This window comes from Clupea harengus, chromosome 4 (genome assembly GCF_900700415.2).
Source record: "Clupea harengus chromosome 4, Ch_v2.0.2, whole genome shotgun sequence".
Lineage (NCBI taxonomy): Eukaryota > Metazoa > Chordata > Actinopteri > Clupeiformes > Clupeidae > Clupea > Clupea harengus.
The window spans coordinates 21,608,072-21,635,044 of record NC_045155.1 but is presented as its reverse complement, the minus strand read 5'-3'; the positions used below and the strand labels follow the sequence as shown (position 1 = coordinate 21,635,044).

General features: G+C 43.4%; 2 protein-coding genes across 4 annotated transcripts; one reads left to right on the top strand and one right to left on the bottom strand.

The window, feature by feature from the left end:
• Positions 1-1,104: 1,104 nt before the first annotated feature.
• On the bottom strand, positions 1,105-19,442 carry spats2 (spermatogenesis associated serine rich 2). 2 transcript variants are annotated; one of them, XM_031566765.2, is made up of 13 exons: positions 18,743-19,442; positions 15,572-15,669; positions 11,227-11,306; positions 10,716-10,824; positions 10,180-10,229; positions 9,089-9,347; positions 8,275-8,421; positions 6,700-6,835; positions 6,493-6,551; positions 4,936-5,045; positions 4,610-4,712; positions 4,341-4,507; positions 1,105-4,108 (listed from the first exon to the last, which is right to left on the bottom strand). In XM_031566765.2, exons 2-13 carry the CDS (start codon positions 15,594-15,596, stop codon positions 3,869-3,871), a joined length of 1,485 nt encoding a protein of 494 aa, XP_031422625.1. In that variant the 5' UTR covers positions 15,597-15,669; positions 18,743-19,442; the 3' UTR covers positions 1,105-3,868. The 2 variants fall into 2 exon arrangements, with proteins under 2 accessions (XP_031422625.1, XP_031422626.1); XM_031566766.2 differs by having other exon boundaries at positions 19,299-19,442.
• Positions 19,443-21,914: 2,472 nt separating this feature from the next.
• On the top strand, positions 21,915-26,973 carry pym1 (PYM homolog 1, exon junction complex associated factor). 2 transcript variants are annotated; one of them, XM_012820836.3, is made up of 3 exons: positions 21,915-22,160; positions 23,046-23,139; positions 25,226-26,973. In XM_012820836.3, exons 1-3 carry the CDS (start codon positions 22,130-22,132, stop codon positions 25,683-25,685), a joined length of 585 nt encoding a protein of 194 aa, XP_012676290.2. In that variant the 5' UTR covers positions 21,915-22,129; the 3' UTR covers positions 25,686-26,973. The 2 variants fall into 2 exon arrangements, with proteins under 2 accessions (XP_012676290.2, XP_031422624.1); XM_031566764.2 differs by lacking the exon at positions 21,915-22,160 and adding an exon at positions 22,167-22,436.

Genomic DNA, 26,973 nt, shown 5'->3' with positions numbered 1-26,973 from the left:
CCAGTGATGAGTCATGAACTCATTATTCCAGTTCATCAAAATCCTTGATTGGATGTCTAGCTATGTAATGTACATGTTCTCTGGACATGAGGGGAGAAACTGTTTTATGAAACATAATCCCAAACTTTCCTTACTCTCCTTTAGAGGTCAACACAAACTTTACAATCTGTGCACATACAGATAGGAACGTAATTGGAATTAAAACGTATCATCCCTATTCCTGTTATTGCTTTGAATGCGTTCACTTTACCTGTATCTTTAATAATACTATAATAGCCTATTCATATACACATAACAAAAGCCAATTGTGTTATAACAGAAAAGTCATTATTAAATAATTTGTTATCTGCCAGTTGGCTTTGTTCATATTCTGTTCTAGTTACTTGGCAGTTGTTACAGTTCTGAGCACAACTTTTAAAGGGTGCTCACAGCAGTGTACCAGTGTTTTTACACTCACAAATCATAACATTTCTCCTAGCAGTGTACCCAAGCCAGGGGTGGGATGTCCATTACAAAACAACCCTTTCCAGTATTATCTTGAGCATTTCATGTCACTTTTTGAATGAGTAATTTATAAAGATTAACTTGTCAGACGCCTTTAAAGTTTTTTCATGCGTGGCAAGACAGTCAACGTCATACACTGAACAATGGCCTCTTTAAAAAGCACTGAGCTTTCACAGACCTTAATTCAAAGCTTTATTGGCGTCCTCTGCGGGAAGCCATTTGGGCTCATTGTTGTGTTGAAGCCATTTGTGCTCATTGTTGTGTTGGGTATTTTCAGTCCTCACTCACCACTGAATTTCACCTCAGTTGCTCAAAGAGCATCTACAAAGGCACATCATCCATTGTATCTATGTACAACACATGCAACAGACGCAATAAATATGTAGATATGGCATAACAGCCAACAGAGAATCATGTAACAGCGTTCTCAGATCTAGTGTGTAGTGTTATGCTCACAGAGTGGGCATGTACCTGTCCATCCATCCACAGAAGTGTACTAGGAGAGCAATAGGTCTGCAGGCTGCAGCTCCACGGAATGTTGGAACACATGAATTGATGGTGAATGAGCGTGTGAAAAAAAAACAACACTTCAAGACCTTCTGCGTTTGCTAACAATTTTTATTTGATAGTAAATGAGAAGTGTGCCAGTCAGACGTGGCATGGGCAGGGAGGTCCAAGTGCTGATTATCTGGAGCCAATGAAAGTGAAGGAGGCGCCAGGTGAGGGTGTGGTCAGGGGAGGGGGAGGGGCTAATGTCTTTGGTCCATACTCAGTGGAGATCGAAGAGGGCGAGTGAAAAGGAGGGGACAAGAAGGCACTTGAGTTTAGTTGTCTCAGGGGAAACAGAAAGCAGATCATCTGAACCACAGAGGGAAGAGGAGTCGGTTTAAACTATTTCTGTAAGGTCCAGAGCTCAGTCACATGAGCCTGATGACACAGCTTCATACATAACGACCCACTAGGGGGCAGCCTAACAAGTTTACATATGTACAAGTTTCAAAAGGAGACGAGATGAGAGCAGTGAGCAGTAAACGTTGTTAACCTGTTGTTCATCTGGTTTTTCCCCTAAGACGACAACGGTTTAAAAAGAACTAGAACTAAAAGCTTCAAAAAGGCAGTACAATGAAAAAGATAGAACATAACAGTCTCTTTGGTGAACACCTTTACAGAAAGAGAGAAGAAATGTCCAAAAATAGGACAATAAAACAGACAAAAAACACTGAAAGGGAAAAAAATTAAAAATACAAAATAAGGGGCGATCTATAATCAGTGTCCAACCTTGTCACAGAAGGTTGTTCTGTGGTACGTGTGTGTGTGTGGAGGATGGCGTGGGGTGTAAGGCTACATTGGCAGTGCAAATGTGGGTTGAGGCATGAGTGAATCCAAGTTCTGACTGACTGCTAAACCAGCCCAACACAAACAGCTGGACACAGCCACGTGGGAAGCCGTCCCTGTTAAGTCATTTCAATGAAAGTCCTCGTAGCTTTTATGACAGTGTGGGCCAAATTCTTCATGGGATCAATTTGCCATCCTAAACCCAACAGTGACTTAACACTACACCAGCGCGAGTGAGAATGAGCACACAGTTCTCACAGCAAGTAGGGAATAACCCTACCAAACAACTACTGTCATACAGAACAAAAAGGAGTCGAGACAACATTCTGAAACCACTACAGCTGACGAGTACAGCTTAGAGGCTCAAGATTGTTCTAGAAAAAAACGTGTCAGCATGTAGTGAGAAATGTGCACAGGCGTAAACTATATGTTAGTGTTTAAAGTGACAGGCTCCTTCACTAAGATCCAGAATAGAGAAAAGATGCTGACTCTGCCTTTGTGGGTGGTCACATGGCTGGAGGTGACAGAGGCTCAACTGCCGCATGGAGTTTGAGTAACCCCAGGTGGTGCAGTGGTTGGAGCAACTGCTGCAGCAAGGTGGCTACAGTGAGGTATATACTATATAGCCTAACGTTTCTTCAGACATTAAAGATGTGCATTAATGGGGTTGAACCCATTTTCTTCAGCACCTCTACACTGTACTTTGCTGAACATGCACAAAACAAAACAAAACAAACAAACAAAAAAAACCTGTTGAGGTTGGTCCTTCAGAAAAGATCAACCTCAACAGGAAACTGAGAACTTCTTCCCAAGGCTACATCAAGTTCCACATGTCCAGACTTTGAAAGAGCAACGCATCCTTCCAGTTCTCCATGCATACAGACGACTCCCAGCGTGGGTGCAGTTGGATCTCCACCATGAAGATCAGCCAGCGTGTGAGTCATGGGAAAGGGAACATATCTGGGAAGCACCCACGTCACATACATATCTGATCTCTACTTCTCCACATTCATATGCGCACACACACACACACACAAACACACACACACACACACACACACGGTAGGAAGTCAGCAGTTTTGTTTGTTTGTGCAGCCATGCACATCCACACAGACAGCTGGACGGTGGGAGGGGGGGGAAGAAAAAGAAAGTGTGCAGCCCTAGTGGATCCACGTGGCAGAGGAGGAGGAGGAGGAGGAGGAGGAGGAAGAGGGGGCGGGATCTTGGCTGTGAGGCAGCATCTGAGCCAGGAAGAGTGAGGGTTTGGCAGCTCAGCCTCCCAGCCCAGCCCATCCCAGCCACAACTACAGCACTCAGGCTTCAGCTCTACAGACAGCTCAGGTCAGAACAAACAAACAAAAACAACTAAAACTCATTTAACAAGAATAGAGAACACAAAGATTTGGATCTTTAAAGACAAAATAAACAAAAACAAATGATCAAATTAAAGCTTAGATGTTTTAGATGCCCTTACACAGTGCACTAAACAAATACAAGTGTAAGACTACATAGTTTGCTAATAGTCTCTGGAATGAATGTACATGGGTGTCAACAACACCAAAAAGAATTAAAAAGATTAAAACAAAAAAGACAAAAAGGAGGCATCTGGAGAGAGGGATGGAGATTTACAGTGAAGGAGAGAGCGAGAGAGAGAGCGAGAGAGAAGCTCTGCAGACACAGGACAGGAAAGAGAGGAGATTGTACAGGTGGCACTGGAGCTCAGCAGAGAATATGTAAACTTGAGTTTGATTCTTCATGAGAAGGGGGATGGGGGATGGGGTGTAGACGTGGAGGGAAGGGAAGGGGAGGTGCACAGACACCACTGGCCAATGACAACGCACTCCAGAGGCCCATGTGCGCCAGCTCCACTGCTCAGCTGATCTGAGGACTTCAGCTAGTTTCAACTCTAGTTTGAGTGGAGCGCTGTGTGTGTGTGTAAGTGTGTAAGTGTGTATGCACAAGTTGGCCAGGCCTAGGGGTGGAGGGGGTGAGAAGGGAGGGTTTGTGATGTGAGCGCTTGGTGTGCGTGTCAGGGGCAGGGGGTTCGGGGAGGCCTCTGAGGAAGCCCATTATGAGCAGGACGATCATGTCGACTGTAAGAGGAAGAGTAGGTCGGGCCCCAGGTGTGGGTAGTAGAGTTAGAGCCGTCGCCATGGTAGCGGTCACCCTGATACCGTTCTCCTGGGTAACGATAGCCACCCCGGCCAGGGTTTCGGTCGTGGTAGGAGCCATTAAAGCGTTGACCTCCGCGCCGATTACCCTGGTAACCCTGAGAGAATACAATCAAAAGAAAAGAAGAAAAAAAAAAAAGTCATGCTACTTCAGAGTTCAAACATCACCCTAATAATACCATGGTAAGATGAGGTCAGCCCTAAATCAGTAGCTGGTCTGACCAAATCAGATGAACATATCTGCACAGACTAGCACAAGAGCCTAATGTGGCAGATGAACTTATCTGCACAGACTAGCACAAGAGCCTAATGTAGCGTTGCCCTGCTGACCTGTCTGTGTGGCTGGTTGGGGCGACCTCCAGAAGGCGGAGCCTGAGCCGGGGGGGCAGAAGCAGAAGTTGGTGCTGCTGAGGGAGCCCCCGCTGCTGGGCCAATGAGGGAAGAGGAGGAGGAGCTACAGCGAGAGCGGCTGGAATACCCAGTCTGAGGGTGGTACACTAACAACAGAGAGACACAGTTCACATCACATCATCACATCATCACAGCCCACTAGCAAAGACATCACACACATGAGCGCACAAACACAAGTATATACACACCTGCTCCAAAAGACGTCATGTTGGCCTTGAGGGGCTCTAGGCTGTAGGTGAACTTCACAGCTTTTCCCAGATCCTCGTCATACTTGCGCTCGCTAACAAAGTGCTGTCCACCAGAAGACATACATACATCAGTGCACATTCAGGGAAATCACTCTTCAACTGTTATGGTGTGGTAAATGAAGGTATAGTGGGATGCAATCACTCTTCAACTGTTATGGTGTGGTAAATGAAGGTATAGTGGGATGCAATCACTCTTCAACTGTTATGGTTTGGTAAATGAAGGTATGGTGGGATGCAATTACTTGAGATGGAAAACTGTGGGGTACCTTGATATCTGCGCGGAGTTCGCTCAGCTGGTCTTCAGACATGGAGGATGACTGATCAGTCAAACGCCGGAGTTCTTCTGCTCGCTTCTGCCTGCCATCCAGAATAGCCACTGCAACACAGGGCAGTCACATCAAAACACGGGGGTGGACATGAGAGGGCACACCGACTTCTTGTCATCTCTAATGCTCTACCTGATAACTTGAGGGGACTGAAGAAAGCTCTTGTAAGTGAAAATGGCCTTCATGCAAGGCTCTACAAAACCTAGCTTAATGGAGGCAGGTTCATCAAACAGGCCAGACACTAAATCAAAGAGCAAACATTAATCAGTAGTTTTTTCATTTGCTCATGCTATTCAGTGGCTTTTTATGTCAATAGGGTTATTGGATCAACAGCATTGTTATTACCTTTATCAGAACGAAATGACTTCTCTTCAAACCTAAGGTGATTTTTTGGTGAAGGTGTTTTGGCCCCTGAAGCCGGTATACTATGTGTCTAAGCCAGAGTGGCACCTAGGCCTTACACCCCCAACACATGCCAGCGACGGCACGGAAGCCACATTCTAAATCCCATTCATTTCTGTTGGGAGGCAAGCCATTGTGACGTAGACAAGCGACTTGGGGCGAAGCGAGCAAAAAGGTTGGGGAAAGTTCAATCCTATGCAAATGAGGAGCGAATTTCGCCAGCAGCGGCCAATCAGATTGTTTTGTGTTGTCTCTGACGGTTTGAAAATTGCAGGACTATGGCGTCGTTCGGTCGTTTCATTTTGCTAAAAAGAAAGGCTTGGATGGCCTTGTAAGGGGTTGTTGTTGTTCATGGTATGTTAGATATTTAATCCTGGGCTTACTTTAACAGAATAACAGTTTCGATATAAAGACAAGTGACTAGATAGCCTACTAGCCGGCTAGCTTGCTAACTAGCTCTCTAGTCCAGTCTGTTATGCTATTTCCACATGCTACGCCACGCCCACTCAAAGCGATGGAAGCGTTTTGCGTCGCTGGAATGTGTCCGTACAGTAAGGGACAGTCAAGCAACAGAACGGAAGAAACGCTTAGGTACAGCGTTTCTGTTTTAGATGAACTATGCAGAACCGTGACCAGACGACACAGAACCTACATTTCTCACTGAGGCTAGTGTTTCAGACAAAAACAAGTCAAGTCAAGTCAGCCTTGGTCAATGAGCTTGACAGGAAGGTGTATTGCAAGAGGCTTTCATTCATAGTAGGACCATATTTTAGCAATTAGTATTTAGACTGATAAAAGGGAAAGGTAGTGAGTGTCGCTATTCCAACAGGCTGATGGTACCCCTTTTTAAGTGCTTGTTTTTTTCCAGAGTAAGGCTGGAATCCTTGGAATGTCTTGCTCTCAATGTTCCTCTTCTGTGTTCTCAAACGCACTCATAAGCACACAGACTCACACAGGACAAAGGTCTCATTCAAGGATGGGACAAACTTGATACTCTTCCACCCTTGAGCCACACACACACACACACACACACACACACACACACACACACACACACCATTGAGCCTCTACATTCACACAGGTATTCATACTCACTGGCTTCAGCTTTCACTTTATCCATCTCAGCCAACAGTGCCACCTCTCTGTCCATTAGACTGGGGATGAGAGAGATCAAGAGAGTGCGTTACTCAACACGTACTAGGGAACACACACCACATCCTGACTGCCGGTGTGGTGTAAACATGATCCATGTCTCTTGGCAGAGCTGCAGGCAGAAAGTAGAGGGAGTGGGAGAGTGAGTACCAGCTCTGGAGCTCCGCAAAGGTCTGCTTCATGCACTTGATGGAGGAGTCCATCTCATCCTTCACCAGCACACGGTAGCGTGTCAGAGACGCCGTACACCTCTGCAGGTCCTTCATCGAGCGGTCAATGTTGGAGGCTGAGAGACAGAGACACACACACACACACACACACACACACACACACACACACACACACACACACACACACACCTCAGAATGGAGTTCAAATGAATCCTGGACTATATACACTAGGGCTGCAACTAACTACTATAATGACTTACGATGATCAATTCATCTGAAAATTAGTTGATAAGTTTCAGATTGAAATCCTATCAAATGTATATATTTGAAGATTCAAGTTATGTTTTCTAGACCATGTTTTTTTTTTTATTAAATAAACAGATGCTATAAACAAATGATTGAATTATACAATGCATTAATACAATAACTGACACCGCTGCTACTAAACGATCCTGGTGAACAAACAAACTGCTACCCCAAATTCCAGTCACCACTCTTTGCGTTGCTAATCACACTTCATTCTGTTTTCAACTTAAAGTTAGCCAAGTGTTTCCAGAGCCAGCAGGTTTCCTTTTCAAGTACCTGTATATACCAGATTAGCGCCCATGCTAGTCAACTCTGCAAAGAGGGGTGTCAATTGCATTGCAATGACGCAGAGGCCAGGGTTGATGAAATGTTTTCCATCATGCTGATGTTGCTCCGTCATTTTTAGTTTGGTCTCTCATTACAGCCAATTGACGAACTCTAGCTACTCCATTGATCTACGAAGAACCTTGTTTGTGTGTGACGAGCAGTTAATGCGTGCTCGTGATTAATGACGCGACTAACTAATTGACTACTACATTAGTTTGCAGCTATTTTTAATAAAACCTCATCTCAACTGAGCGTTTCACTTCTGTGACCTAACTCTTCACATAGTGTTCGTTCCGCTTCACAAGTTCACACTGTGCCTTAAACTATTAAGCCCTCACACACACACACACACACACACACACACACACACACTTTAAAAAAAAAAAACAACACCACACACTGAGGACTTCCTTATGACATGTTGCGGCTGACTGCAAAATGCTTGAGTGGGCCTGACTGTGGTCCAGGGGCCTTCCTGTTGCCAGGCTGGCTGTCAGCGGCTTTAATGACATGTTGGGATGTGACACAGCACTTCTACATATTCATCCTGACCTGGGCTTCCTCCTCAGATGGCTTAACGTGTCACTGCTGCCTGGAAGAGGAAATACTCTTTCTTAGAAGAGGAGTGTCACTAGAAGGAAGTCATAGCAATTTTACTGGCTCATTTGAGCAGTGACAAGCATCACAAAAATGTGTGTGCTTTTACTTCCTTCCATCGGGTGTATAATGCATGTCCAAACTCTGCAACTGTGCAAATACAAGTGTGTGGAAAAACAAACAAAAAAAACAAGCAGGTGCTCCTTACCATTCCAATGATGTCCGTCTAACATTGACGGGCTTTGTTGATTTTTTGATTTGAATAGCGTCAGTGATACTGGGATGAGTGTTGGGTAATAGGAGCCTAGAATTAGGAAAATCTCACCAATTTTTTTTGCAGCAGATGCGCCTGATTGGTCATTTGGGAGGAAGGAGGAGCTAGAGCTGGAACCAGGTCTGGGACGTGACTTGTTGTTGCGGGAACCCTGTTGATGGAGTCCAGGACTTCCAGAATGCAGCTCTGCTTCAGGTGCTGAATACAGGTAAAGGCACACACATGTTACCTTCTGTACAAAATACAAATGAAAACTCTATCAAATGGAGAGAAGACAAAACTTCCAGAGATATCTCTCCAATCTAATTGAGGGCACACTTGAGCTACAGAATATGATAAGTGAAACCGAGAGTGGTTAGTGAAAAGGGAGGCGCTGTCAGAAGGGAGTGTCATTTTACAGCACTGTACTTTCAATTCTATTTCTTGACTGCTTGTGGCCAGAATACACTTGAGCTCTGGGGTCAATGCACTCTCTTAGCATTTAAGCAACCATTATTATATTTGTGGCTTGGGGTGGGGATTGCCAGAAGAGCTTAACAAAACTATTAAGTGGAGACTGACAAAGAATAAAAGGGGAGGGCCATGATTACATGAGCCCCAGCCTTGTGCTTTACATGAGACATGAGTCAGTGTCACGTGTCACCAACATTACATGTATGACTGCACTGCAGAGCTGAGAGCTGAGAGGTAAGATCATTTCATCAGGTAATTACTAAATGTAATGGGCATCAGCAGCACTGGGTGGGGAGCCATCAGCATGTGTGGTTGGTATGCGTGCGGTTGGCATGCGTGCGGTTGGCATGCGTGCGGTTGGCATGCGTGCGGTTGCTATGTGTGCGGTTGCTATGCGTGCGGTTGCTGCTACCTGTGAGGTCGGGCAGGTCGGGCGTGGCGGGCTCAGAGTCCAGCTCGGCGTCCAGCGACACGGAGTCCAGCTGCTCGCTCAGGGAGTCCAGAGAGTCGCCCTCGGCGGCCAGGGAGCCGTTGCCGTGAAACCCGTTGAGAGTGTCGGGCGCCTCGGGAGGGAGGGTGGACTCAGAGGGGGTGGGGGTGGGCTCAGGCTCAGGCTCGGGCTCCGGCTCGGGCTCCTTGGCTTGGGGTTTGGGCTTCTTCTTTTTTTTGGGCTGGAAGGGGAAGAGAGGAGGTGAAGGACCAAGCACAGAAACACAACTCACCACCACCAGAACAGAACGTGGCTACACCGGTCAAATTATCATCGAAAAACTATCTCAAATTTGGTTTCTGGCTTCAATTCTTTTCGTTTCATTTCATTTATTGTAAAGCATGGCTACAGTAAATTAATGGCTATTTGGTTTCTGGCTGTAAGAGAGACCTTTATGCCAGGATGTTGAGTATGAGGACACCTGCATCAGTCTGAAGTCAAAGTATGTTCTGTATTGTTGATAAAGGGGCCCACAAGGTTAATGGCTGCTGAACATGTTACAGCAAGCCATAGTCTCAGGAACTGGATCGTTCCAGAGAGACACTTAAAGCACTGAGGCTGATTTTTTGGAATATTGAGGAAATTATAGCTTACTACTGGAACCCAACACTATTTTTGTGTTTATAATAATAATGCCAACCTGCATCACCCCGATCTACTAATGGCACTGCATTGTTTACAGTAAAATCAGTAGAACTGCTTATGTCTTAAAACACATATACAACCATTACAATTAGAAGTCAAATTCTTCACCATGTGCTGGGGATGCCATATCTTCAAACAATAGGCTGCAACCATTCATGTTCAAGCCAGCTACCTGGAGCTACCAATCATAGAGCAGGAGCCCTGAACTTACTCATTTGGAGCAAAAGTGTGTGTGTGTGTGTGTGTGTGTGTGTGTGTGTGTGTGTGTGTGTGTGTGTGTGTGGACCGATGGTCTTCAGTCAGAGATTTTGATCAGGCTAGAGCAGGAATGTGACACCCAGAGGAAGTGTCCATCATCTGGGACATACCTTTTTTTTACCGGTGACATTCCATTCCTTCAGGATCTCCACGGCGCTGCCTGCCATAGTTCAAAAGCAGTGGGTCAGTGAGGGCAAACAGAGCAGGCTTGCTTGCACACCACACACACACTCACTAAGCATACAAGCAGCCCCACTTCATTGGGCACCTCCTGTGACCAGGCCCATCCCCAGGCTCTGCTCTGCACCTCCATGGTGACGTCTGCCCGTGTGTGTTGAGTACGTCTGACACCTGGGTCCAGACACTGCCGTGTGTTTACAGAGGCTCCCTCAACCACTCAAATGTGCGTTTGTGCGTGTCTATCAAATTACACTTGAGAAATTCTCAAGGGCATAGCCAATCTCCCAGTTGAGGTAAGCTGGCAAACATGCAACCATAACAACCTAAATGAACAAAGCATAATAACCGATGTTCACTTCAGACACACACACACACATCCCTTTACCTCCAAACTAACCATGTTCTCCTCCCCTAGTTCTCACATGTCTACACGTATTCACATTTTTTTATCCACTTCCAGCCGTACCTTCAACAAAAGCCTGCACAGCGCGGTCCACGCAGTACTCAAAGTGCTGCAGAACCAGGGCAATCTCGTTGTTGCTCTTGTTGGGGACCACAGCGCGCACCGCGTTTATCTGCACAGCCCAGAGGAAGAAGGGAGAGAGAGAGAGAGAGAGAGAGAGAGAGGGAAAGGAGGGGGGAAGAAAAAGGAAAAAAAAGAGAGAGAGGAAGTGAGAGGCAGTCAATCTGGAAAAGATCTTAACCAAACTCAGCCAAAACAGCCCAACCCTCCGGCCCCACAGCCCTCTCCTTCCCCACTGGAGGTTTACCAGAACAGTCTGAAGCCCACTTAAGCAGTCGTACTAGTCAAGAAAAACTCAGTGCCAGAATGGCAAGATTTGCACAATATAACAACTGTGTGGTTTCACAGCTGAGATAAGAAGACATTAAGTTGACATGCATGAGGATTAAAGTGGATAAATATGCTTCAAGTCTGAGGCGCGTTCACAGAGTGAGTGAAATGCAAAGTCTCCCACCTTCTCCTTCATCCGCTCAAACGTTCCTCCCTGGGACATCACCATGTTGGAATGAGTGTCAAAAACGACACCCGACGTATCTGGAAATGACAATGACAAAGCACAAAAGATTTTAAAACCCACAGGCTTGGGAGAGAAAGTCTTCTGTCTGAGAGGCACTGAGGTTGAGCACTTCTCTGAAGCACCAAGCGATTGGTCTGCTTTCTGTGGAGCTGGCAGGAGCCTCAGACTCTAGGAGGACCTCCCCCTCAAATGTAGGTCGAGAGGAACTCATCCAAACTGGAGAGGGGGTGGGGGAGCTCTACAGCAGAAGCCCATGAGTTTCGTTTCACTCTTCTTGCTGCGGTATGCCACCTATGTCAGCTGGGGACGCCAGATGGAGGGAGACTTGGGCTCTCTCTCCCTCTTTTACTTGAGCCTGTAGGGCCTGTTCACCAGATTTGTATAAAACCCTCTCATATTGACAACCACACTCTGTGCTGAAGGGCCCTCTGTCCTCAAGGGCCATTAGAAAGTTTACTGCCTATTTTATTATTCCAGCTAGTCAGTCAGCCTATTTGAAATGCAAATAGGCCCATCCTCGACACACACGCATGTGCAAACACACTCATACATGTGCAAACACATGCACATGCCAAAAAAAAGGGGAGGGGTGGTGAAAAAGCAAAAGCAAACATGTTTGTCATCTTATCCATGTTGCTTTTCCATGGCGAGTCCAGTCCCAGGGCAGGGAGGCCGGGAGGCAGGGAGAGAGGCAGGAGCGCCCAGGGACATGCAGGTGTGTTGGCAGGGCACAGATCAAAACACTCACGCCCTGGAGGACACCAGTGACTCGACAAAAAGAAACAGCTCAATGATGCCAGTGTACAGCTGGGAGCGCACTAGCTGGTGAGAGTTGAGCGCCTGGCTCTGGCTCTGGCTCTGGACAAACTACAAGTCCAGAGATGGGGGCATTGAGGACACAGGCCCCATAATAATGTGAACCATAAGGCTACATCTCTAAACACATCTAGCATCAGCGGAATCAGCTCAGATGATCCCAAATGATTTGGTTTGCAAATGCTTGCCACACTCACACTCAGCAAAGTTCATCTACGTGTTCTCATTCATTGTCATGCTAAGTCATATATTTAATTCTTGCATTCTAACTGTTTTATCAATTGCCTTCTATCTGTAGAATCTGAACAAGGCTTAATTTAAATGTCACTGGTTGCATCTCTAAGAAAATATTCATAATTTTGAAATGACTGTTGTGCTTATGAGCCATGAACAAACTCACCTCACTGTTCAGTGCCAAATTAAAAGTCACACAGTGCAGTATGTTGTGTTTGCCATCACAGAGTTCAGGTCAGGCCAGTTGTTATTCCTAGGTCTATGTCAAGAACCGTCAGCCGCTTGCTCCTCACATTTCAAGCTTTAAGTCATTTTTTAACATTTTTACAAAGTAAACATTGGGTTTTTCTACATAGCTGTACAGCACCTATGATCAAATGACAGACCTCTCCTACTATTGATCGATTCCAGTAGCTGTCAGCACCTTTGATCACATGCTGGCCTGGGACTGCTGGGGCAATCCCTAGAAAAGGAACTAGAGCGTGTTTACAGGTAGCAGGAATCTAGACAGTCAGCAATCCCCAACAACAAGAACAAAGACACTTACAAAACAAGTGACAAGTTGCACAAGCATCTCCGTACCAACGTCACTCACAACACGTCATAGACCTGAAAAGATGTGATAAGGCTGGGTGACACCTCAGCAGGGAGGCTGCCAACAGACACTTGAGGCTTCGTGCAAACAGACACTCTTGAACTCTGGCTCAAGTGTACCAAAAGAAGGCAGGAGCGATAAAGAAGTTGTGCAGCCTAGCAACAAACTGATTCCATAAAGCAATACAAACATTCTAGCACATACAGCTGTTCAGCAATGGGTCCCATCAAAAGAGGGTGTCTGTGTACATAGTACACAATTCTTTCACCATTTCATGATTAACTATTAATGCATCAATAAATAAATACATATTACACACAGTAGACACTTCTTTTCCCTTCGCAAATGCCTTTCCAATACATTTACAAAATGTGTTTGACTACCCATTACTAATTTTCATAGCCCCACACTATTCAGAGCTCAAGACCAACACAATGTTCTGCACAGATTAATGGTAGTCACTTATAAAACACCTAAGCACTGAGAATGTCCCCATAACAGAACTCACCCTCAGTTTGTAATCATTTCCTATGATAACTTGACATATGACAGTAAGTCGAAAATAATCCATTCCCTTCTCGCTTGTTTCACTCATTTGCATTATGTGTTCAGTCCTTTCCCAATGTTCTCCCGTTTGTCTGATGGCCATCAATAAACAGACACCAATCAATAAACAGTAGTCCACCAAAAGGTGGCTCCACTCAGACTGCAATACAAAATGATTGGGTCTTCAGAAGACTTTTGTGAACACTTAACAATGCACCTGAATTAAGGAAGCCAAACATGTCTGAGCAAGGGTAAAGCTAACCTTGGCCTTTGCTTAGACTTTAGACCAAGACTAAAGTCTTACAGTGTGAGAGTATCTTAGGCCTGTATTATGGACACTCGTATTGAGCCAGACTATTTGCAAAATGAGATGCAATGATGCACACTTTACTTGACAACTGCACAAAGGGAAGCAAGGCATCCACCAGGCCAGGTGTCTGAACTGCTGTCTGGCCGGCTGGCTCACACACACACACACACACACACACACACACACACACACACACACACACACACACACACACACACACACACACACACACACACACACACACAGTCATCTATGCAAACTGCACCCAGCTTCCCATCAGCATAAGCCTTATTAGCGTGGCAGGTTGCCAAATGTCTACACCCTGAGAAAAATGCCAACACACCAAAAACTACATACAATTTGCATTCAAAAGCATTTAGCAAAACGATGGTGCATCTGGATGCATCTATAGATGATTTAGAGGATGTTATCTATACTGTACAAAGACATAACCATGGAAAATGATGAGGGCTGTTAGCTAGTGGTTACAAATATGATCAACTGAATCACTTAGTCAAGGTAGATGACAGTAGAGATGGTTAAAGGCAGGGTAAGCAATTTATTTCAACATTTTTGTCACGTTACTTGAAATTATCTTTACATCCTGACAGCAATGAATACATTAAATACTCTAGAAAATAGAAAAAGAAAATAATCCGTCTTCTGTGGCAGCCGCAGGGCTGTAAAAAACATGTTCAATGATTTAATTCAGCCCGGATGAAATGATGGGATGGCCTACCTGCCTGTCCACCTAGCTACCTGTGTGCACTCTACTTGTGAGTCTTCCACAGGCTTAGGCAGACATATTGCTATAAAAGCTAGCAGGCTAGTCATACAAGAATGTGACTGAGGGAGTTGAAGGGGCTGAAAAATGACAATATTGTTGCTGTTTTTCTGTTGGACAGGTTATTATCTGGTTTGTTTTGGCTGGAATTATTATTTTCATGTGGTCAGCATAGCTACCTATCAATAATTCCACCAAGAGGCACATCCCATGGACTGCTTCTCCCATTTGATCTTGGAGGAGCACATTTCAGGCTTTTACATATGGGTGTGTGTAAAGTGGCCCCGCAGGCTCAAGACCGGCGTTTCAAATGGAGGAAGGCCAGAGTGGCCCCTCTTCTCTCCCTGGGGCCACATATGTTTCAAGCAAACACTTTTATACTGAAGAACGCAATAAATACAGGATTATGTTTATAAAGTCATGCAGCATGTGTGACCCAGCCAGTCATCCATTTCCGCCTAAATTTGATGAATGTGTGTGTGTGTGTGTGTGTGTGTGTTTGTGTGTATATATACATTCGGCTGACCTCACTGACGTTCCACATGGTGAAACCTATGGATTCTTTCTTTCTACTGCTTTTACAGATTTTTGTATTTATTTATTTTTAAATGGTCATCGAAACACCTCTATTTCACGCATTACTAATACTTTACTACATAAAAAACGGAACAAACTGGCTGCTGAGGTATGCTGATAACCATTTCAACTGTATGGTCACTCGAAGCCCTCATTTCTAAAGCACTGCTGGAGACCATAATAATGCAAGTAGAGGTTAATGATATGGCTGGTGTGGCCTGAGGTGAGGTCTGGTAGCACCAGTATTGACAAGCCTGGACAACTTAAGATGGTTTACAGTGGGTAGAACTAAGGGGATTTGGATGGAACCAGGTAGGTAGGAGTGCTGTGATGGACGGGATGCATGTGGGGAGAAGTGACATGGGTCAGGAGTGAACAGGAGGAGAGAAACAGCGTGTGTGTGTGTGTTCAGGGGGCTTACCCTTAGGGATGTTTTTCCGGGCCATGCTGTACTCCGCTTGCTGCTTTTCGTTGGTGAACACTTAGCACTTAACTTTCATAAGAAACTAGTGTGAACGACTGGTTGAGAAACAGGGAAAAAAGACAGAAAAAAAAAAAACATTAACCAAGCAGAAAACACAGTGCCGTGTTCCTCAGTCTAGTGTCCATTGTCTCATTCTAAGCAGTTTGTGCTGTCCTTATGAGCTCACTGCTGCTGCCGCAGGAGGCCAGCAGCAGCTCAGATGACATCCTGGGGAGGAGCGGGAGGAGGGTCAACCCAGGACAACCCTAGTGGAGGAAAGCCCAGGGTCCACATGTGCACTTCCCTTCCTCCGCATGAACCCCTTCACAATAATTCTCAACCCTCCCCACCCACTCAATACTGAAAAGCCCCCCCCCCCCCCCGATTACTTAGTCGTTCCCGTTCTCTAGACTTAAACAAATATACACCACCTTCAGTCAAGCCTAGACTAGAGAAGCCTAGAAAGGCATTTTCCACAATCACCGTTACAAATTGTTTACGGCCATTCAAAAGAAAGTGGACACCATCCATGACCCCATGCAATGACCTCTCCAGATGAAGGCCTACGCTGCACAGACCAACTCAGTCACATTGGTTGAAATTGTTCTCAGCCCATTTCCTCTCAAATCTAACAGTTAGGTCTTCTGAAGAGTCTTCTGTACTGTACTGCACATTCCTTATGCTTCTGAAGCCCATTTCCTCTGCTCATAAACTCATCTGATGAAAAACACATTTGGATGAATGAATGTCTGTCTGTCTGGCATACAGTTGCAGAATCTGCATTCAATATTGCGCTTGGCAGCAGCTGCCTGGCCAGAACCGGACTGCGGCTCACAAGAACCATTCCTGCCGATGCAGATCCCCTCCAGTCTGGAAAAGGCAATCAGAGATCTTGACCACTGCTCTTATCTTATGTCACTGTAATCCTACCTGTAGTAGAATGGCAATGCATCATCATGGATCAGGACAGTGACACTTAAACATACCATGATCAAATTCATAGTTCCAGTGTGATCACCACACTGCTAATCTGAAGGACAAACCCTTTCCAGTCAGTTTTCTCCTCAGCCTGCAGGTTGTTGTGGAAAGTCAAATGTACCCAGGTCCTGTCGGCTCTCATGTGCTGGCTGTGACCAGGACTGAATACGTCAAACCCCACACAGTTTCTTAACAGCTGACGCACAAATCCTTCAGGGCTCAGGAATATGTTCCAGCTGTTTGCCAAAGAGGAGGGAGAACATCCAGTCCTGCACTCGTCAGGCAGGTTGGGTGTTACTCTAAGCCAATTTTAACAATGCTCGAATATGCCCTGCAGGCACCTCTTAATTCATGTAGACGACTATGGGTGGATATCTGATCTTGAACCTTACTTAAAATAGGATATTGTGTCTATCTTTGTCACAGTACACAGCAAGTACGGTGGGTGCATTCATAGGATGGTACAAAAAGATGTGGTCAATATAAGAAAATGTTTCGTATTTATGATTTTTATGGGGTGATTCAGTTTTGCCCCATGTTCATTCAGCCAGAGGTCACAGCAAGTAGTAACAGATAAGACAGTAAACCTTAGAAGTCCACAAAGGAAGGCCCACAGGATAAGGGCAGAGCTAGGATTAATGACTGCTCAGCATGTAAAGGTCTTCATCTGTCAGGCCAAGTTGTCATTTTGAGTTCACTGAATTCAAAAATCACGTTGAGCTCTGCAAACCAATTTTACTTGGGATTACAGTTCTCATCACTGCTCACACAACAAGGGAAATTAATACAAATCCGTGGTGTTTCAGGATAGAAGCAAGACAATGACAATGAAACTGAATTGAAAGCGCCCGTCATGACTAGAATATCTACAAACTCCTCACGAGGAAGACTGCATACACAATTCCAGGTTGAACTTTGTCACTTTTAAACTTACATGACTTATCAGACTTTAATATACCGACGAAACACTGTTACATAACATTCCATACCGTTCATACTATTGGTTAGTTACAAGAGTCCAGCTCTCTTGACGCAGCAGCACGTCCGTGACATGGAAAAGGAACTAAATTAAGTCAACTCATGCACCTAGCTAGCAAGCCAGCATTTCAACGATCATCATTTATCATCATCACGATTTAACGTTACAGTTATATTCAAGTTAGCTGCCCCTGTAGATAACCAGCTCACAAAATTGATTAACATTCGATAACGCTACATAACAACAGCACTATCTTACCTAACGTCAGTAGTCCTGGCTAGTTAAACATCTTGGTAACGAAATGACGAGGACATTTTTTTCCACGTTAACGTTATTTGTTGAGAATAACCTAATGTCAGCTGGCTAACGATGAAAGGGCATACAACCCACACTCACTGCGTCTGACTGGGGATGGATTCATAAGACAAATATACATGTTGGCAAACCCTTGTAACGTATCAATGCTTATTTAACGTTACCTAGATTGCATGCTAACTAATGTTGTATGAATGGGAAACACCGGTAACGACATGACTTAGAAGAACTATGGGCTAACGTTAGCTGGGATACTTGTTACCCAAGTTAGCCGGTAACCAAATGTTCATGAAAAGATTATACATAGCCAAGTTACAGCGTTAATGTTAAGCACAGCTGCCCGCTTTTAAACAGACCAACCGTGAATTAGCAACAAACCACCACTGTCATATCTGACGACAACAGTATCCATATAACGCTAACTGTAGATTATATATCTATACATATATACGTAACCACCCGTCTCACTTCTTATAACGTTAGCTAGCCTTGTCTTATTAACTTGGCTAGCTAGACGTTATAATCACACCTTCGCATACCACTTGGCTAGTATATTCTAACGTTAACTATATATCTAGCAACCTAGTATGCAAAGCTTTGACTTACTGATAAATACAAACAGGCTAGCTAGCAGGGTTACTACCACAGGACAGACGTCTGATTGGGTATCGATATGATGCTAACTACGCTGGATAACTGAACAAAAGACCACCTAAAATCATGGGTGGTCATCTCACAAACATCCTTAATGATAGCAGACATAACTGCAAATAATAATTAAAAAACAACCGAATCTTCCTCTCGACATTTAGTCATCAATACTTTTAGAATGATCGTGGTATGATTTGCACAAATACCTGAAGCCAGTATGAAACCTTGTCATATAGCTTACGCTTTAGCTAGCTTCGCATAAATATGTGGCAGTATCTTAGCAACGCTCTCTAGCTAACCAGATAGAAACGCAACGTTAGCTTCGCAAGCTAACAGTGGCGAAGGCTACTGAACGTAGACTTAATTTGTTCAATTACAAATGGTGGTCTTTGAAGTATTACGTGTATAATTGCTCATCTTCTGTAATTGCATTAGCCAATTCAGCTACATTGCTTGCAAATAAAATACCAGCCTGACGAATTAACCCTAAAACTATGCGTAATGTCGTTCTATAACAACTAACTAACGTTAGCTAAATGCGCACAAATTCTCCCAGATACTTCTGAATTTGGATGGTTGACGAGCAAGCATTAGCTACTTCGCTAGCTGTTGGATGGCTAGCTGAAAATTCTACTATTTTCATGACACGGACCGTGCACTTTACTATCCAACCTGTTCTCTATTAGTCTCATATTAGTTCTAATTACAATTGCTTTTCCGTTGATTTTCTCTCATAAAGAAGACCCAATGTTGATGCCTCACCTGTGCCAGTATGGAAGTTCGCTGAATAACGTTACCATATGAACTAGCTGCCCAGGCCAGCCAGCGTCAACCCGGTTAACTGATATGGCGTCACTTCCGAGCAGCAAAGCAAACCTACCGTGGCGTCAGTGTCAAATGCACGCAAGTGGTGTTCTTATGTAACACAAGATAGTAGTCCCTGTGAATTATGGCTTTTAATTTTCCAAAAGTTTCCCTCCGACAATTCGATGCTTTGTAGGCTGTAGTTTACGCTGATGTTCCGAACAAAATTGACATGACAAAGTGAAATGACCAAGAACATTCAACAAATATTTGACTAGGCCTAAACTATTTTCTGTTAATATATTGTAGGCTAATGATGTCGGGCTATTTTACAAGCCGCCTACATGTCTTAATGAGGTATGAACAATTAGAAAGTTGTCTCTGCAAGTCTTCAAGTTCTCTGCGAGTTCTTTTTGACATGAGTTTGGTGAGTTGAAGTTGCATGGGTCACGGTGATGCGGTCCTTGTCTCAAACATTACAACACTAATAGTGATAATGTTTGAGATACTCCCAGTATCTAAGAGACGCATTAGGCCTATGAAGATAAACAAATGAAAACTTCGTCAGTCCTTACACATTCTTGTTCGAGATTGAAATGTTACTGGTGGTGCAGATGGTTTTTCGAGATGTAATATATAGCCTAATAGATATATTGTATTTTTATATTGTGTTTTATTGAATTATTTTACTTGTGCTGTTTCTAATCACATTCATTACACACTTGTGTTACATTCACATGCTATATACTTTATTTGATTACACATTACAAGTCAAGTTTCATCAGGAATCAAATTTCCTGATCAGTTCAACATATTTAAGCAATTCAACATTTTATCACTGGGGCAGTTTCAAGGATAGAGAAAGCAGCGTCTTTTCCATATATAAATGTGCTCCGTTTGGCTGCTGATATGGAAGATCAATGCAAAGTCAACATACCACCAGCCTCTGTACATGTCCTTCTGGCTGAAAACTAGACCAATAAGCTGGCATTTGTATCCTAAGTTTTCTATGACAGAAACCTGAGCCTGGTATTTTACTATTTGTGTACTGTATGACTCTTCTAGAAACAGATCAAAGGCTCACGATATTTCAAAAATGTTACTTTGTCACCATTTTCTTGAACAAAAACAATGTCAGATGTATTAGCGATTCCATAGAAGCTTTAAACCGTTCAGATCTGACAGTGGGATGCTTATAAACGTGCTCATTCTCTGTATGTGGGATCTATGCAGCTATCAGGTATACACGTCTATTGTGTGTGGTGTTTAAGAAAGCTACAGCTATTCAGGATATGGGCTACTGACTTCAAATGTTGAGGAAGGTCATGGAGCATATAGAGGGGTGAAGGGATACCACAGTAGATTGTAGAACCTGCAGTCATCTCTTACACAGAACGTAAGGATCTCCTCACTGATGGTGGCATTGCTGTAGATGGTGTGTGATATGGAATGATCAGCACAGGGCAGCTATGCCAGCTTTCCTTGGAGGCTTTGACTGGTCCAGTACGGCAAGACCGGACCTTTCTGCATCTCCAGTAGACTTTGCCTTGATGTTCCAGGCTGGAGAAAGGGAGATGTCCCATTGTGGTGCAGCATTGCTTCAAAGCATATTGATTACATCTGAGACGGTGCAGAATTGTTTCTTAGGTAGGCCTGCCAATCATAACAAAATGTTAGTTTAAGAACATGCCCAAGGCTACTAAATATTAATATCACCAACTTACATACATAACCAAGCTCACTGATATTTGTAGGTATGTTCTAATACTTGATCAGTTTCAGAGAAGTTTATCTACATAGAGGTCAAAGACACAACCTGTCTGTAAGATTAGCACTTCTCTTCGACCTTTGTCTAAGAACATAAAATCAGTGATGTAAGGGATGTTACAAAACACATCATCGGAGCTATTGAACCAATCTGGCAATATGCATAAATGTTTGTACACGGTCACATCTTTTGGTAGCACCTCTCTCACAGCACTGACAATTAATTAATTAAGCAATGGAATTTAGTTGTGAATTTCTTTTAAAGAAAAATCTCTCTCTCCCTCTCCCATTTTTCTTCTTTTTAAATGCACACACAGGAAGGACAGCTAGAGGGCTGTGAAGAGCAATTAGCTGTATTGGATTAGGTCAAGTTCACACAGTGTAGTTTTTGTCAATGTTAGGCTGTAACATTTTATTGAGGGTTTCTTTGCTATTCTTCCATGTTTTCTTCAGTTTGTGCAGTAGATTGTCGTTCAGCAATGAATGCCTTTTAGAATGCCTTTCTGGTGACAAAAAGATAGGCCTAAGATGTAGGTAGGCTACTCATGTCTCATGGGAATTGGGGACCCAATGTGACCATTTGAATTACCTAGGGCCTATATCAAATCAGGTTGGGCATGAATCAAATTAATCAAGCCAAATAAAACTGAAGAAAATGATAATTACAGGCATAACGAAAGAGTGTTTGTCAATCATTCTAATGATTTGAGTACTTTCTTTGCTTGAGGATATAACCTATATATTTCACAGCAACTGTCTGCATCAGCCTATTATCCAATTTACAACCATTCATGTGTGGCCTGGCGACAATTATCTCGCGAGATATAAAAAAAAATTGAAGCCAGAAAATTATCCTTCTGTTTTTTAGAAACTAGTAGGCCTTTAGGTAAGCAACTGAAGATCGACAATGGGAACTGACTGTATAGTATCAGCACGCTACAAAGGGTGGCGGTAATGGTCCATACATCAGTAGTCAACCGCCCTTAAATACAAAAAAAGAAGAGGAAGGAGTACTCTTCAAGATGGCGACTCCCTATGTGACAGATGATTCGGGTAAGACCACTTTAATCAACGCTGGCCTCCTCTTTAGGTTCTTGTTGGACAGAGAGCTAGTATTCCAGACCAATTTACTCGCTCAAACGGCGTTTCTGAAGGAACCTAATTTTATGTTAGTCTTTGCACTACACGGTTGTACTAGAATCAGATCCTCGGCGCACGATTAGCGCGCTAGCTAACTATACGTTAGGCATCTGAACGTGAACAGTTAGCTTGCTAACCGTAGCCAAGTAAGCGCCCCCAACCCCAATATGGATGGTCTCCCAAGTGAAGGTATTTGCATATGCTTTTCAATTATATCTGAGGCTTGCTGTCTTCTTGTACTTTTGTCAACGATTATTTAATATCACAGGCCTAGCTACGTGCTTAGTGCAGTATCTGAGACCTAACTTGCATGCTACTCGATTTGTATCAAACTTCCTTCATGTTATGATTGTAGTACAGTTAGCCTGCTAACCAGCTAGCTAGCGAAGCCATAACTGAAATGGTGTATAGGTTTAGTCACTGAAACATTTTATGAAGGTTAATAATAATTCTAACTATAGATTATGAACTGTATATTTGTTTTTAAATCAGCCCCATACTGTCAGACTATGATGCATTACTGTGAATTTCGTACGAAATTACTATACCTGACCTGTAGGTCTACACAGGGTTGTTCTCTTAGCGCAACTTCGTCTCTTGTTAGAAGTTTGACTGAGCCAGTCAGAGTTTGCTTATTAGTCGTTCAGCGTTTATTTGTTGTTGTTTGCTACAAGTAGCAGCATTGAGCTAGTTTAACTGCTTTAATGTAATGTTTTCTCTCTTTTATTACGCACCTAACGTTCACTGCATAGCTGCCCATCTTAATTCACGTCGGTGTTTTATCCTGTTGTGCTCTAGGCAAATACATTGCTGCCACTCAGAGGCCGGATGGCACCTGGCGAAAGCCACGAAAAGTGAAGGACGGTTACACTCCTCAGGAAGAAGTCCCAGTGTAAGTGCTCTCATAAGCTGACATCGAAATTTGGGCAAACGATGATGCACGATAGAGAAGAAGTTATTTGTTTGATTTATTCATGCACGTCTGTATACACAGATCAGGACATGGATAAGGGCATTTTCACACTCCGTCCTTTTTGATGGTTTGATTTGAACTTTGGAGTAAATCAAAGTTAGTGTGGACACAACAACTGCAATCTAGTCTGAATTAAAATACTCTGTTATTACTAGATGTGATTTGTCACTCTGCAGCACTTCCTTCGTTGTGTTAATGCAGTCTGACTGACTACAGAGCTCAACTAGAAAATGTTTTTTTTTTTTATTGCAAAAAGGGTACCTGGACCGAAAATCATTAATCAGTGTGCCCCTTTCTCAGCTACTTGCAGCAGAGTATCTTAGGCCACGTTTACACGGAGCCTGGATTGCCTGAATCCGGTACCTTTTTTTAATTTATATACACGGAGCCGTGTCAAGAAAATGCTAATCCAACTAGCTCAGGGGTGGCTTACCAGTCCAGCTCAAAGAGCCATAATAAAACCCAACACCATTTCGAAGAGCCACACTGTTCAAGACCATCAATGGCATGAAATGGTTCAACATAACATAAGAGGTGACAGAGAATAATAATTGTATTTAATAAATTATTATGTTTTCAAAATACAGGAGAGCAAGGTGGCGGTAAAATAACTGTAAACACACTCTCTCTTAGAAAGTGTGCGGATCGGGGTTTACACAAACACCAATCTGCTGGCGGGTTCGAATCTACTCACTTTGGAGACCCGATTCAAAAGGTTGCGGATTCAATGACCCAATCCGCCCGGTTCGTGTAAACGAAAGGTCGATCCGGAGACATTTCTCTCCGGATTCAGGCAATCCAGGCTCCGTGTAAACAGGGCCTTAAAGACCGTAATGCAGTATCAGGTTTTTAAGATACACCTTTGTTCAGATTCAATGTACTGCATATATTTTTTACTAAAGTAGGTCTTAAAAGATTTGAAATATGCTTAAAAGATGTTAAATTCATAGAAAATACATATGTAATTCAATAGCATGTTGAAGAAAAAGTGTCTATAAGTGTACAATGGTAAATGGACTGCATTTACATAGCGCTTTTCTACTCATATAGCACTCTGAGCGCTTTACATGTTAATGCCTCAGACATCTACCCATTCACACACTGGCAGCGGGTCTGGATCAAACTAGCAACCTTGCGGTTGTTAAACGATTCCTCTACCTCCTGAACCACTGTATGGTATAGTATAGAAGCTGTGTCTGTAATGGAAAGCGATAACTCGCCAAAATCTGACCGATGATTTAAAAATAAATAAATAAATAAATAAATAAATGTAGTGCTCACTGCATTGCTTTATTATACTGAAAACAAATTACATTTTAGGGTAGTACAACACTGAAAAAAGTTACGTCCCTGATTCTGAACAAAATTATCTAGGTATACCTATAGGTAAACAAACACCATACAACATAATGTCTATGTGAAGTCATTTCACATCACCAGCAAGTGGTTGGGATCACTCTGAATTCAAGACTGACTGGTGAGCTGATTTTGAGAGATGAAACTCTATGCTGCAAACAGTGTTGCATAGTTGCTATGCTAGCTAAGAAGCTAGCTAAGGAAACTTTCAAATAACCTTAAAAGTCCCATTTGCATGAAGTGATAGATAAATAGCTAGTTATCTAGCTGACATTAGTCTCCTCAAGGTAACTTATACAGTTATGATGGCAAAATGGTAGAAACACTTAGGGTATCTACATAGGCAGGTTAACTGGCATGAGACCTTAACTATGACTGCCATGAACTATTACTCTGTTTTAGTCACTATACTAGAAATCTTTGTTGGCAGTGCTGTCTTGCGGAGGTTTGCGCTCACTATTTTGTGTGGGAATGAAGACGCATAGACCTTTGCTGTGATTGATGACTTATGTGAGTGGCAATTCATTGTCACAATTGTTTTTATCAGACACATTTTGCATGTGAAAGGGGCTATAGAAAACGATATGTTTACTGTAATTAATAAATACTGTAAAAACCCTTACTCACTTGTTAATCTTTTTGCACACAGGTATGAGAACAAGTATGTGAAGTTCTTTAAGAGTAAGCCAGATCTTCCTCCTGGCATGAGTCCTGATGATGCAGCGCTGAGCAAGCAGCAGCAGCAACAGCAACAGCAGGGGGACACAGATTCAGAGGCGGGGGGGATGTCCAAGGCAGCTAAACGCAACATGAAGCGCAGGGAAAAGCGCAAGCAGCAACAGCAGCTGGAGCCCGGAGAAGAGGAGGTGGACGAAGTCACCGAGGCTACAGAGAAACTCCAGATTGCCACAGAGACCAGCAGTGCCGAAATGGTAGCCACAGAGAAGGCCAAGAAGATCAAGAACCTGAAGAAGAAGCTGCGACAGATAGAGGAGCTTCAGCAAAAAGTCGATTCAGGTGAGATCAAGAACGTCAGCCAGGAGCAGAAGGACAAGCTGAGCCGGGCAGAAGCTCTGCGCAAGGAGCTCCAACAGCTAGGGGACTCCTAAGTGTTTGGAGGGGTGTCATGGGGTGGATTGAGCTGAGGAGACACTGGTGGGACTGGATGGATAGTGGAGTATGGACCTCTGACCACATTCTTTAACTCAACACCTGTGTACACTACAAGCTCCTCAACACCCCTCCCTCCCACTGGTGCTGGAATTCTGCCCATCAGTCTGAACATTGGCTCTGGGATGTGAGCTGAGCAGAACCTGTCCACTTACTGACTGACCCCCACCCCGTCCTATAGCTACTGAACATTTCCGTTTTCATTTTAAATGGCTGTAGAGATGTTTACTACTTTAGACCTTTTCACAATGTAGAGAAAAGTGGCTGTGATAATGGACTAGGCAGTGCTGGGTAATACATTTTCCCCCCAAAAAATCTTCCATATTGTGCTTTTTTTTTTAACCTTGGTAAACATGACGCCACATATGCTGTAGATGAGGTTTGGTACATTTATATCCTTTTATGTGTAGAGAAGTAAATCTGAATCCAAATTGGTCCACGACAGAGAGCATTCTCCCTTGAAAGGTAGGCCATTGACATTAGGGCTGGGAAAGGCCACAGAGGCTACGACACAATACTCTCAAGATATTTGGGCAACAATACAGTATTATTGCTATTCTTTACATTTTATCATACAGCAAGTGTTGTGATTCAATTCTGTTATATATTGCGAGTTATTTCTCCCATATATATTTCATATACTGGCAATGTTTTCAGCCATCTTGGCGCGATAAATTTGTTCTCGACTCAGACTTCCTTTCCTATTTCTGCTGTGACGCAAGAGGGGAATGAGGTCTTGTGCCATCTTGTGGACTTTAGAAGCAGTGTTATCAGAGTAGACGTATGTACGCGAATACAATTAGTAGTACTAAGTAGACGTATACAATTAAAATCATAATATTAAATAAATACATTTTGCAACACTTGGTGCCGCTGTATCGATTGCAATACTACACTATCGAGTGTTTTTTTTTTTTTTCTCTCTTCCCACCTCTAATAGACATGTCCTCCTTCAGGTCATTATCCATCAGCTGTTGTAATATCTGTATTGTTTGATATCTTAGTGAACGAGTTAAAGCTTCACAATAGAGTTTAGAAGTTTAATGATGAACTACATTAGTCAACAGGTCCTAGTTTTGTGATGTCTGAATGAAATAATCTCTGAAACCCAGTTCATGCAGCACTTGTAATGTGTGGGAAGTCCAGTACTGGTACTGGACTGCTGACATCAATAATGACCACAAATGTTCATTATTTGAAAACTTGAAAATAAACAGAACTGCTTAA

Bases quoted from the DNA above. Each gene is read 5' to 3' on its own strand.
- spats2 (XM_031566765.2), bottom strand. From the start codon at position 15,596: ATGGCCCGGAAAAACATCCCTAAGG. The intron at 8,422-9,088 runs GTAGCAGCAACC...ACCTGTATTCAG, and splicing joins CGACCTGCCCGACCTCACAG to CACCTGAAGCAGAGCTGCAT. The intron at 4,713-4,935 runs GTACCCCACAGT...TCTGGTGGACAG, and splicing joins AACTCCGCGCAGATATCAAG to CACTTTGTTAGCGAGCGCAA.
- pym1 (XM_012820836.3), top strand. From the start codon at position 22,130: ATGGCGACTCCCTATGTGACAGATGATTCGG. The intron at 22,161-23,045 runs GTAAGACCACTT...GTTGTGCTCTAG, and splicing joins CTATGTGACAGATGATTCGG to GCAAATACATTGCTGCCACT. The intron at 23,140-25,225 runs GTAAGTGCTCTC...TTTTGCACACAG, and splicing joins CCTCAGGAAGAAGTCCCAGT to GTATGAGAACAAGTATGTGA.